We start from the raw sequence: 14248 nt of genomic DNA, 5'->3' as shown, positions 1-14248 counted from the left end.
GTGTTGTGTCGCGCGTATCTCCAAAAGTATGTGACCTAGAGTCACCAAAGTTTACAGGAATGTTGGTCAGCATGTGCAGTTGTGCACCTGGGTTTTTGCATCCAGATTCATTCAGTCGTGTAGGAGTTATGGCCCCTGACTTAGTTAAAAATTGGTCATTTTAATGTTGTGTGTCGCGCGCGTAGCTCCAAATGTATTTGACCTAGAGTCACCAAAGTTTACAGGAATGTTGGTCAGCATGTGCAGTTGTGCACCTGAGGTTTTGTGTCCGGATACATTCAGTATTGTAGGAGTTATGGCCCCTGACCTAGGAAAAAATTGTCATTTTAATGTTTTGTCGCACGTAGCTCCAAAAGTATTTGACATAGAGACACAAAACTTTACAGGAATGTTGTTTCTTAAAAATTGTTTAACCTGAATCATTAAACCATGTTATAGTGGCTGGAGTTGGGGGCACCTGTGTCCTATGGACACACATCTAGTTCAGAACTTGAGAACGCTTGGGTCGAGGGTCTTGAAACTTCACAGGGAGGTTGATCATGACCAGCAGATGAACTCTATTGATTTTGAGGTCATATTGTGGGGGTATAATTCGTCACTCCTGTGACAACTCTAGTTTGATTTGATTCAAACTTGCAAAATATTGTTAACAACAATAGATCTTGGATTCGTGATGGATCCATCAGATCCAATCATAGGGTCGTGAGTTACAGCCCCTGACTGACCCCTGAAACAGCCAGAATGTGTTAATGTTTACCTTGTGAATACAATAGAAGTGACATTTTACATTCAATTTTGACCACACTTACAAACAACTTAAGTCACAATAAGATCTCGGTTCCTCTGAAAATCGGCTAGATCCAGTCATTGGTTCTAGAATTTCTGCTCCTGAAAGGGATAGAATTTTCTATTTTGGCTCTTCCAACCATATAGAGGTTTCATTTATGCTTTGACGAACTTGCACAGAATGTTTATCTTGGTAATCTCTAGACCAAATTCGAAACTGGGTCATGTTGAGTCAAAAACTAGGCCACCGGGTCAAATCAAAGGAAAAGCTTGTTAACAACTTAGAGGCCACATTTATTACACTTGATGGAATGTTTATATTGATGATTGCTATGCCAAGTTCAAAACTGGGTCTTTCGGGGTCAATAACTAGGTCACCCACTCAAACTAAAGTAAAAGCTTGTTAACAACTTAGAAACCACATTTATGACACTTGATGGAATGTTTATATTGATGATTGCTATGCCAAGTTCAAAACTGGGTCTTACGGGGTCAAAAACTAGGCAACCCACTCAAATCAAAGGAAAAGTTTGTTGACACTCTTGAGACCACATTTATGACCCTATCTTCATGAAGCCCGCCCGTTTAGCTCAGTAGGTAGAGCGTTGGTCTACGGATCGCGGGGTCGTGAGTTCGATCCTCGGGCGGGGCGTATGTTCTCCGTGACTATTTGATAAAGGACAGTGTGTCTGAAATCATTAGTCCTCCACCTCTGATGATTTATGTGGGAAGTTGGCAGTTACTTGCGGAGAACAGGTTTGTACTGGTACAGAATCCAGGAACACTGGTTAGGTTAACTGCCCGCCGTTACATGACTGAAATACTGTTGAAAAATGGCGTTAAACCCAAAACAAACAAACATACTATCTTCATGAACCTTGGTCAGAATGTTTATCTTAATGATTCCTAGGGCGATTTTGAAACTGGGTCATGTGGGGTCAAAAATTACCTGCTCATATCAAAGGAAAAGCTTGTTAAAACTCTCTACAGGCCACATTTATGATCCTGTCTTCATGAAACCTAGTAAGAATGTTTATCTTTATAATTCCTAGGCCAAGTTCTAAACTGGGTCATGTATCAAAAGTTATGTTATACATATTCTGACATTCATATCTCCTCTGCTAAATTATGCCATTTATTGCAGGTCTTTCACTCAAAACTTCATCAATATACACAGAGGAACTATTTTCCTCATAACCACTTCCTTATTGTGGTCAACAAAGGGCAAATAACTGCTTTTGTGCCGTCTGACCACTTTTACATAAAATTTGCTTCATCAGGGGTTAGGGGGATGCCAATGTTCAGCTTCACTCTAGTGTTTTGGTCATTTACAGGCCTTGGTTATGCCATTCATCAGTGGATTTAAAACTGGCATAAAATCTTGATGTTGAACTATCTTAAGGTGCTATTTCATGTCTAGATCATGACCGATATCTATCAAATTCTGTGGATAAATATCATAACATGACATGTTACACCAAATACACAGGTCTATAGCTAAGAGTCACAGCATGAACTGAATTTCACTTCTAGGTCATAATTATGTCTTCCCCCCACCCCCAACCCAACACACACACACACTGGGGGAAAGAGTAGACGACCCCTATTGTTTTTGGGGTCACTCCATCAAAGGTCAAGGTCACAGGGGCCTGAACATGGGAAACCATTTCCAATCAAAAACTTGAGCCAGATAGGACAATTGACCATGCAGAGTAGATGACCCCTATTGATTTTGGGGTCACTCTAATATATTAAAGGTCTAGGTCACAGGGGCCTGAACATGCAAAACCATTTCTGATCATTAACTAGAGAGCCACATGACCCAGAATGTTGAAACTTCATAGGATGATTGGTCATGCAGAGTAGATGACCCCTATTGATTTTGGGGTCACTCTGATAAAGGTCAAGGTCACAGGGACCTGAACATGGAAAACAATTTCCGATCATTAACTTGAGAACCACTTGACCCAGAATGTTGAAACTTAATAGGATGACCGGACATGCAGAGTAGATGACCCCTATTTATTGATTTTGGGGTCATTCTAATAAAGGTCTAGGTCACAGGGGCCTGAACATGCAAAACCATTTCCGGTCATTTACTTGAGAACCACTTGACCCAGAATGTTGAAACTTCATAAGATGATTGGACATGCAGAGTAGATGATCCCTATTGATTTTGGGGTCACTCTATTAAAGGTCAAGGTCACAGGGGCCTGGACATGCAAAACCATTTCCGATCAGTAACTTGAGAACCATTTGAGCCAGAATGTTGAAACTTCATAAGATGATTGGACATGCAGAGTAGATGACCCCTATTGATTGTGGGGTCACTCTATTAAAGGTCAAGGTCACAGGGGCCTGAACATGGAAAACCATTTCCGATCAGTAACTTGAGAACCACTTGATCCAGAATGTTGACACTTCACAGGATGATTGATCATGCAGAGTAGATGAACCCTATTGATTTTGGGGTCACACTAATAAAGGAAAAGGTCACAGGGGCCTGAACATGCAAAACCATTTCCGATCAATAACTTGAGAACCACTTGACCCAGAATTTTGAAACTTCATAAGATGATGGGACATGCAGAGTAGATGACCCCTATTGATTTTGGGGTCACTCTATTAAAGGTCAAGGATGCAGTGGACAGAACATGGAAATCCATTTCCAGTCATTAACTCGAGAACTATTTGACCTAGAACCTTCAAATTTCATAGGGTGATAGGACTTACAGAGTAGATGACCCATATTTTTTCAGGGTCACTCCATCAAAGGTCAGGGTCACAGGGGGCTGAACATAGAAAAATCTTTTCAATTAATAACTTGAGAACCACTTGACTCAGAATGTTGAAACTTAATAGGATGATTGGGCATGCAGAGTAGATGACCACTACTGATTTTGGGGTCACTCGATCAAAGTTCAAGGTCACAGGGGATTGAACATGGAAAACTGTTTCCAATTCATAACTTGAGAACCACTAGGCCCAGAGTTTTGAAACTTAGTGGGATGATTGGACATGCCAAGTAGATTATCCCTATTGCAGCCAACCATCAGTGCCTCTTTGACTTTCGCTCCTGTCCCCTATTGACTTCTTGCCTATATAACTATGCATTGGGGGAGACATGCACTTTTCTACAAAAGTTTCTTTTAGTTCTTTTAAGAAATGAAGACTTTCTTCGGAAGCATATTTTTGACCGAATTACTGCTATATTCACTTTATCACTAGGTGGGTTTGATTCATAGAACACCGGGGTATCCTAACTTCAAAGCATGTCTTGCATGTCTTAACGAATTAATGCGAAACTAGTCTGACTGAAACGAGTATAACTGGTGAAAATGGTGCATCAGGCAAAAACGGAGCACAGAATCAAGCCCACATACTAAGATAAAAATGTCATAAAAGAACACTTCACACACAAAGAAAATGCGACAAGTTTTATTCAAACATGAGTACACTACAATATGTCATGAATGAAAACTGGACAAATGTCACCTTTCACCTACTCTGTGGCAATATGAAAGTAAATCCTAAAGCTTACTTTGTGCTCAGGTATTAAAGCTAATAACTTACTGCGGAACATTTATAAATGTTGTTTTATCCCTATACATAGAACACTACTAACTACCTACTTAGTGAGCCTGCCCGCTTAGCTCAGTAGGGACAGCGTTGGTCTGCAGATCGTGGGGTCATGAGTTCGATCCCCGGGTGGAGCGTATATTCTCCGTGACGATTTGATAAAAGACATTGTGTCTGAAATCATTCGTCCTCCACCTCTGATAATTCATGTGGGGAAGTTGGCAGTCACTTGTGGAGAACAGGTCTGTACTGGTACAGAATCCAGGAACACAGGTTAGGTTAACTGCCCGCCGTTACATGACTGAAATACTGTTGAAAAACGGCTTTAAACCCAAAACAAAACAAACAAACCAACTTAGTGTGCTATAATGTCTTTTAAATCAGTACTGACAGTTAGTAGAAAGACAACATCAATTGAATATAAAGTTTCTCTGAAGACTTTAAACTGTCTGATTTCAAGGCCTTATTTATGAAATTTTATCTTTCTTTTTTTTTAATTGCCTTCTAAACAGTAAATACCATCATACAGTAAAACCCCAGTCTACATCTGCATAAGAAAACATTTTCATATTAAAATCTTAAATAATAATTCAAATGTAAAATCTTCAGAATTTAGCCATCAAATCTTGTTGATGAGATGGTCAACAGTGTGAACAGCTATCAGTGAGCAGGTTACATTTTGTTCACTGTTCCCTGGACAGTCTGGTCCTCAATTCTCCATTCATCAGCACCAAGAAGACAGATGTCAGTTTTCCAGCGACCCTGGTGAACATCTTCTAGAAATTGTGGGAATGTTTTTAAAACATATTCCCGTGATGACCGTAGCAACGAGAGACCTCCTGAAACAATGATACAGATATTTTACCCTTAACTAACAGCAGAATATAATGTTCGTGTTCTTCATTCGATAATTACTGTAAAAGCAGAAATTTTCGTGAGGGTTTAATTTTTGCTATATTTGCGAGGCCCTACATCTCGCGAAAATTAATCCTCGCGTAAATATTCACCATTAGTATAAATCTAATGCAAGCAGGATACCATTTTTACAACTTCGCGAATATTAAACCTTGCGAACATACTCAAAATTTCAAATTTGTGAAATTTTAACCCCGCAAAAATATGTACGTTTACACTACTGGTTTCTTACAGCAATTATGAACTGGAACCATATTCGCTGAAACTTACTTTTATTCAAAATGGAAAATATTCAGTTTGCTACAACTGTTTTTTATAGCAAAGTGATACTAATAAATTTTTTCTGTGCTCCCTGTAGCTGCGGAAAGCATACTTATGCAAAGTCTCGTTACAATGCTAATTAAGTAATGATAGAACCAAAAGGAAATTTAGTCTTTTAATGCCCAAGTCCAAGTTTCAGATTTTAACCTTTGATAAATACTGTAGAATCTGGTAAATAAGCGCATATTCGAATATAAGCACATATCAAAAGTAAGCGCATATGGCCTTACTGTTAGTCTGTATAGGATAATAAGCGCATGTCATGCCCTTACCATAATTTTGTCTCGAAAGTAGGCGCATATCCGATTACTGGTAAACAAACAACAGATGCAGCAAAAAGACGTAATTAACGGTATTATACCGTGATAATTGTTTATCACAAATACAGATGACAAGTGTTCGTACTTGTTGAATAGCCGATGGGTGTTAAAAGATTTTAACATCTATTGTCTGATAAAACGATAATTGTTTACAATAATCATGCTTTTTGAATAGAAAATGTTTTCAGTAAATGGAGGTAGAAGTTTGAATACCAGAAAAATTGTCATTACAGATTGTCATTCTTTTCTAAATCTGTGAGAAGGATATGGATAAAATGCTACAATCTTAGTATTGAACAATTATTGAATGGTCCGAGAGATTGAACATTATTTGCAAATTATGTAGTTCATTATGCTTTCATTATGTAGAAATACTGTAGGCCTATGCAATAAAAGGCAATAGTTCAGTGCGCACGTCTATGACCATGTTTTACTTTCGTTTTCTCAACCAAGGCAAGCACTGTCAATATTCCTAATATTTGTATCAAAAATAGGCGCACACGGCTTTTCTATAAGCGCATATCAAATATAAGCGCATAGTTTTGGCTTAAATGTAAGCACATATCAAAAATAGGCGCATAAAAGTGTCACTAAAATTATTACAAGAGGACCATGATGGTCCTGAATCGCTCACCTGTCCCAACATGACCCAGTTTTGAACTGAGTATGACGTCATTTTTTTCTATTATTTGACATAGTGACCTAGTTTTTGAGCTCATGTGACCCAGTTTTGAACCTGACCTAGATATCATCAAGATGAACATTCAGACCAACTTTCATACAGATCCCATGAAAAATATGGCCTCTAGAGAGGTCTCAAGGCTTTTTCATTATTTGACCTACTGACCTAGTTATTGATGGCACGGACCCAGTTTCAAATTTGACCTAGATATCATCAAGATGAACATTCTGACCAATTTTCATGAAGATCCATTCAAAAGTATGGCCTCTAGAGAGGTCACAAGCTTTTTCTATTTTTAGACATAATGACCTAGTTTTTGATCGCAGCTGACCCAGTTTCGAAATTATTCTAGATATCATCAAGATGAACATTCAGACCAACTTTCATACAGATCCCATGAAAAATATGGCCTCTAGAGAGGTCACAAGGTTTTTCTATTATTTGACCTACTGACCTAGTTTTTGATGGCACATGACCCAGTTTCAAACTTAAACTAGATATCATCAACGTGAACATTCTGACCAATTTTCATGAAGACCTTGTGAAAAATATGGCCTCTAGAGAGGTCACAAGGTTTTTCTATTTTTAGACCTAATGACCTAGTTTTTAATCACAGTTGACCCAGTTTCGAACTTGGCCTAGATATCATCAAGATGAACATTCAGACCAATCTTCATATAGTTCCCATGAAAAATATGGCTTCTAGAGAGGTCACAAGGTTTTTTTATTATTTGACCTACTGACCTAGTTATTGATGGCACGTGACCCAGTTTCAATCTTGACCTAGATATCATCAAGGTGAACATTCTGACCAATTTTCATGAAGATCCATTCAAAAGTATGACCTCTAGAGAGGTCACAAGGTTTTTCTATTTTTAGACCTAATGACCTAGTTTTTGACCGCAGCTGACCCAGTTTCGAACTTGACCTAGATATCATCAAGATGAACATTCAGACCAACTTTCATACAGATCCCATGAAAAATATGGCCTCTAGAGAGGTCACAAGGTTTTTCTATTATTTGACCTACTGACCTAGTTTTTGAAGGCACGTGACCCAGTTTCGAACTTGACCTAGATATCATCAAGATGAACATTCTGACCAACTTTCATGAAGATCTTTTGAAAAATATGGCCTCTAGAGAGGTCACAAGGTTTTTCTATTTTTAGACCTACTGACCTAGTTTTTGACCGCACGTGACCCAGTTTCGAACTTGACCTAGATATCATCAAGATGAACATTCTGACCAACTTTCATAAAGATCCCATGAAAAATGTGACCTCTAGAGAGGTCACAAGCAAAAGTTTACGCACGGACGGACGGACGCACGGACGGATGACGGACGACGGACGCTGCGCGATCACAATAGCTCACACTGTCACTTTGTGACATGTGAGCTAATAAGCGTATACGCTTATTTACCAGATTTTACAGTATGGGTAAAAAAAATTTGATAGCTATAGGCCCTCAACTTTGAAAATTACGGGTTCAGAACTTTGATGGATACGGGCCTAGAATTCTGAGGAATTTGTAGTGATCCCTAATTTCTAACTTGCACTGTCCACTTGATAATATTTCTACTTATATTTTCATGATTTCTTGGGCAAAAACTTTATACTTAAGTTATAAACATGCATTCATTATGTTTGTTTACCTCTACATTTTATAACTTCCATACATGTCAGTCCTGCCTACTAATACTTAGTTTTATTGAAAGACAATTAAGAAAGAAAATCTTACCTTCATTTACTTCTTTTCCTAAATGTTGAAGTGGTATAGGCAGGCCCTGAAACAGAAAGCAGAACTGAACATAATGTTTATATACTAATGTAAGGGCATTTATTTTTTTAAAGTATATATTGCAAACAAATACATTTTTATGCTGTTGTTTTTTCAGATTTTTTTTATATTGACAATACATTTGCATAATCCATGGCCTTATTGTACAAGCTCTCTACAATGTCTCAAAAATGTTGAGTACACATATATATTAAAAATGATTTCATATCTGAAAAACTTGAATGAATGTAAATTCTGCAACATGAAAACTGTCTCATGTGAGAAACATATATTAATAGATAGACTAATAAATTTTCTATTTCATAAGACACTGCCTTACAGTATGAGTAAGGAGTCAAGTGTGCTTTTGCTAATCAGCACAAGAGACTGTAGTGTACTAAATCATTATGACAGGTCAAAAAACTTATTACATTCTCATTTCTATTCCCCGTTCACAATGGTACTGAAAATATTTTTCCATACACTGACGCCTGAACTTCATCAGGTGCGTGACGTAAACGTAATTTAATGTGCGTTGTTGCATTATTTTCTTTTATTTAGTTCAGTACTGTCAATTTTATTCAAGCTATTGAACATATTCATAACATTTACATTATATTTTTATGTGTACATAGATATGTAATAAAAAGTTATTATCTTTGCAACGGGAAATATGCACTTGTTCTTTAGTGGAAGAATATCGCACTCCTAAAGTTGTGCAATATTTCCACTGCAGAACTCATGCATATGTCCCAATACAAAGATAATAATTTTTTATTACATACCTATGTACACGTAACCTATAAATATTGATAGATGGAAGGTTGTTTTGTGAGGACAGGCCTTGTGTATAAGAGGCATAAACATGACTGTTACAGGCAGTGTGAAAGTATGGAGTACTAAATGCATTCTAGAACATTTCAACAGAAGCATGATAGTAGGGTTAACTGACTGCATTCTAGAAACAAATAACAGTACAGTGACAGTATGGTGCAGACTTCCGGAAAGTCATTGGTACGACGGACATGACTGGAAAATTTTGACGCGATCCGCTGTTTCTTAATCCGGATGCAGTCCGACTGACTGGCATTTATCGAACCCTGAAAACCGCAACATCAAAGACAACACATCAAAATGGTGTCACTAACATATTATGCCGGGGCAGAACTGGGAAAGAAACAAATAAACAACTGACAATGGGACTGAAACGACAATGGGACTGAAACGAAAAGAATGTACAAAAGTGTTGACCGAACATTTGAGAAATGGACTAAAAATCGCACCTGGCTTTTATATGATGGAGAAAAGCAACATATGCGGTGCACTAACATTTGTTATGGTCCTGCTTATTGTTTTTCGGTATGGCAGATTTTTAGGCATTGCTGGACCAAATGTCCGGCCATTTTTTCCAACTTTCCTGAAATCTGGAGGTGCACAGAATGCATTCCAGAAAGGGACAACAGTACTAGGATTAGGGTTTGTGTCCTGTAGTACAGACCTGAGATGTTTGATTTTCCTGCAGGAAGTTGATCAACTCTGCATGATAGCAAGCTTCTAACTGATCCAGAACACTTGCCGTCTGCTGTAATGCTATATTTATACAATCTGAAAATAACAGCATGAACAGAGCTTTAAATAAAATTGAATAGAATAAATTTGAATAACTAACCAGCATAAATATATCTTGAAATGAACTCTAGTGTACAAATACAGATTTGAAGTTCCTGGTATGACGAACTGTTAAAAAGATTCAGAACTGCAACCTGTCCATGGAAACTCTTCACATATATTGACGAATTTTTCTTTTTAATGTAAAATACTTTACATACATAGATACTAATTTCACAAGTTTTCGTTTTTTCCTCAGATTTTCTTTTTGCTACACCTTGAATTTGTGATGTGGCTGAACAAATATTTTCCAATATAGTACAAATAGAATCACTTATAGAGTTACATAGAACAATTATCAATCCCTGTAACTGCTTCTGGCAAAATTACAAGAAATATTTGCAACACCATTATTACAATATTTTGCCAAGACAAGTAACATCTTATTTTTTTCAAGCTTTATTCTTTATTAAAGCGAGTTGCTGAAATTGTTTGTTTGTTTGTTTGTTTTGGGTTTAACGCCGTTTTTCAACAGTATTTCAGTTATGTAACGGCGGGCAGTTAACTTAACCAGTGTTCCTGTATTCTGTACCAGTACAAACCTGTTCTCCGCAAGTAACTGCCAACTTCCCCACATGAATCAGAGGTGGAGGACTAATGATTTCAGACACAATGTCATTTATCAAATAGTCACGGAGAACATACGCCCCGCCTGAGGATCGAACTCACGACCCCGCGATCCGTAGACCTACGCTCTACCTACTGAGCTAAGCGGGCGGGCTTGCTGAAATTGTAACATTAGCCGTAATTAAACAATTGTTTGCGGTAAGACAACCCAGTTTTTTGTGTGGGTAGGTAGGGAATTTTTTTTTTGCATATAATCAATAAGGATTTTTTTTTTCTCATTTGGCCAGAAAAAAAGTTGGGATGCAGCAATTTTATCGGGTAGGTGGTGTTGCCGCAAACAAATGTTGTTTTTTTTTTTAAATGATAGCCTTACCTCTGTTTGGTCCAATCCATAGAAAATATCTACTGGTTTTATAAATATCTAAAAATTCTGCTATATCTTCTTTGCTGAAATCAAAAGGAAAAATGAAATCATCTTAACTCAGTGTAAGTTTCACTACTGTATAATGTTAATACTGCAAAATAGTTTATGGTGGAAGACTTACTTTTGAGTTGATGGTTGGGTTATTCTCTCAAACTAAATTCCGATGAACAAACAAACCTCCCGCATAAAAATCCCATGTATATTAAATTTGAAATCAACAAATTCATGTACTGCCCCCCTCTTCCCCACCATCACCAAAAAAAACAGTGATTTTGTTGAAAATGGAATTAAATTAGTTCTCAACACCTTCTACTTCACACACATTAACAGAACTGACTGTCTAAACATAAAATTTCAGAGAATTTCCAGTAAATACTTAACAATGCAAACTTTCAACTTCTAGGTAATACTGATATTCAATGTAACCTTTGAACTAAACATAACCTATAGAAGTATTTCTGAAATTTATCAAAAATACACAAAGTTTTGCAATGAGACAATTCTCAAACTGATGAGTGTTTAATTATTCTGTAAACTTTTTTTTTTTTATTTATTTTGCTTTGTTTATACAGTAAGAGTCTCAATGGCCAAGTAGTTAAGGTTACTAACTTGAATAACTTGCCTCTCATTGCTGTGGGTTCATAACCTTGCTAGGGGTGTAGAATGATCTCATGTGAGGGAGCGTGTCGGTAAACCAAACAACAACCACAACAAAGAAACACATACAGTATAATTATACAGTATTGTCACTTATGCTCAGTTTTGTTTAAGTGGTGACAAAGGCCTTGCGCTTACAGATTCTGGAGACAACATAGCCCATTTTACATAAAAGATCTTCAATAAACAAAATTCTGTAAACTGTACTTACCTTTCACATAAGCTTTTCATAGATGTACCAAGATAAATATCAAATTTTCTTCTTGTTCCTGAAAATTAATTTTTTATTAAGTTATGAGCATCAAACCGGGTTAAAATATTGATGTATTAGAGGGCAAGTTAAAGCATTCTGTTTCAAGTTTAGTGAAACTATACTCAGCTGAAAAGAGATCTGTTTTGATATCAACAAGATGCTCAAAGAGCTGTAACACTCGCATGCCTTTTAAAAAAAGTTGTCTGAAAAATATGTATTCAAGATAAGGACTGTACGATATATTAGTCCTTTTTCAACAAATAAGTGACAGCAGGCTGAAAGAGGTAGAAAATTGTTATTTGTAAAAGTTGTAACTTCTACCTAGATGATTTTTTCCAATTTTTTAGTTGTTAAAACAAGAGGGCCATGATAGCCCTATATCGCTCATCAGAGTTGATCTGGCCTACTGACCTAGCTTTTGACCCCACATGACCCAGTTTCAAATCTGACCTAGAGATCATGAAGACAAACATTCTGACCAAGTTTCATATCGACAGGGTCACAACTGTGGCCTCTAGAGTGTTAACAAGCTTTTCCTTTGGTATGGCCTAGTGACCTAGTTTTTAATCCCACATGATCCAGTTTCGAACGTGACCTCAAAATCATCAAGATAAACATTCTGACCAAGTTTCATGAAGATAGAAACAAAAATGTGGCCTCCAGTGTTAACAAACTTTTCCTCTGATATGACCAGGTGACCTAGTTTTTGACCCCGCATGATCTAGATTTGAACCTGACCTAGAGATCATCAAGACAAACATTCTGACAAAGTTTTATAAAGATTGGGTCACAACTGTGGCCTCTAAAGTGTTCACAAGGCAAATTTTGATGCCGGACAATGACCAGTCACAATAGCTCACCTTGAGCACTTTGTGCTCTGGTGAGCCAAAAAGAGTTAAGTTTAAATTTCTACTGCAGAAATATAACATTTCTACTTTCTTTTATAATCTTTTCTTATCAAGTTAGTACTCACTCCACAGTACTGGTTCCCTTTTATTTACAACAACTGGTGATAGGATAGTGCCCATCTTGAAGTATTCTGCCAGCAGAATATACAGTCGTGCTTGGTTGATTGTCTCCATGACAACACCCCTTACTGCTGAGTAATTTGCATACAGATGGAGTGATGTAAACAGGAAATACAGGACCCAGATCAATCTGTATTCAGAAAACAGAAATGGAACCTAAAATCACAACTCCTAAAATAAGTTTCAACGAGAACACTATGCTCTGTAAACACTATGCTCAGTAAACACTATGCTCAGTAAATAGAAACAAGAGCCATGTCAGACATGGCTAATCCCCCCACCGGGCATATCATAATTGAAGGATGTGGTCCGCATCAGGGGTTTTAAGATGTGGAAGAAAGAGAAGTCAGTAGTGAGGTGGTTTACTGCTAAATTTTATTAATTTTCATGAAGAGTATAACTATGATGTTTTTCTATATGGCTACTGTAAAAAGAAGGAATGGAAAGCTAACAGGGAACAAGAGTGCCAGAATGTCACAATATATGCCCGTCAAAGCAAATTTCTTTACTCTAGCAGCTGTATTTGCAAATGGAATGTTAATTTTGTGGTTGTTTAGTAATCATTGTAAGTCTTTTGTTTTTTAAAGTCCACAAAAAAACTCCTTACTAGGTAGAGATACCTTATATATAATAAAATTAATAAAATACACCTAAAACTGGAGAGTAACATCTATGCTCTACCACAGAAAAGTGGTCTTGTTTTTTCCCTAGGGTCAATTATAAAAATGTTACAATATAAGTTATTTATAGTAACAACTAAGGGAAGTTAATCTTTAAAAAAAAAAAAAAAAAAAAAAAAAAAAAAAAAATTGCAAGTCCACACAAAAATCTTTATCAGGAAGAGACTGGTCAAAATACACCTCAAAATTGGATTTAGCATGTTTGTTGTACTACAGAAAAGTGGTCTCGATTTTTCCCTACGACTAGTAATGAAAAAGTTACAATAAAAGCTATTTAAAGTAACAACAAAGGGAAGTAATTCTAAAGAAGGGAACTGCGCATGACACTTCGTCTCATGATGGTGTATAATTGTGCCAAGTTACATCAAAATCCCTCCATGCATGAAGAAGAAATGCTTCGCACAAAGTCATTCTTGTATCTGACCTTTGGCCTCTAAGTGTGACCTTGACCTTAGGCCTAGTGACCTGGATCTTGCGCATGACACTCCGTCTCGTGGTGGTAAACATTTGTGCCAAGTTATATCAAAATCCCTCAATGCATGAAGAAGAAATGCTCCGGACAAGGTTTTTATTCTTGTATCCTTTGACC

At 37.0% G+C, this 14248-nt stretch overlaps 1 protein-coding gene across 1 annotated transcript in view; it reads right to left on the bottom strand.

Moving 5' to 3' along the window:
• Positions 1–4208: 4208 nt before the first annotated feature.
• LOC123533785 (RUS family member 1-like) overlaps positions 4209–14248 on the bottom strand; it is a 47460-nt gene continuing 37420 nt past the window's right edge. The window contains exons 9-14 of the mRNA XM_053519434.1: positions 12925–13109; positions 11910–11967; positions 10991–11064; positions 9881–9987; positions 8344–8389; positions 4209–5204 (exon numbers count right to left, since the gene is read on the bottom strand). Coding sequence (XP_053375409.1) covers positions 5038–5204; positions 8344–8389; positions 9881–9987; positions 10991–11064; positions 11910–11967; positions 12925–13109 — 637 coding nt within the window. The 3' untranslated portion in view covers positions 4209–5037. The remainder of the gene's footprint in view (positions 5205–8343; positions 8390–9880; positions 9988–10990; positions 11065–11909; positions 11968–12924; positions 13110–14248) is intronic.

This window comes from Mercenaria mercenaria, chromosome 12 (genome assembly GCF_021730395.1).
Source record: "Mercenaria mercenaria strain notata chromosome 12, MADL_Memer_1, whole genome shotgun sequence".
Lineage (NCBI taxonomy): Eukaryota > Metazoa > Mollusca > Bivalvia > Venerida > Veneridae > Mercenaria > Mercenaria mercenaria.
Note: the sequence above shows the minus strand (reverse complement) of the source record. Positions and strands in the feature narration are given on the sequence as shown.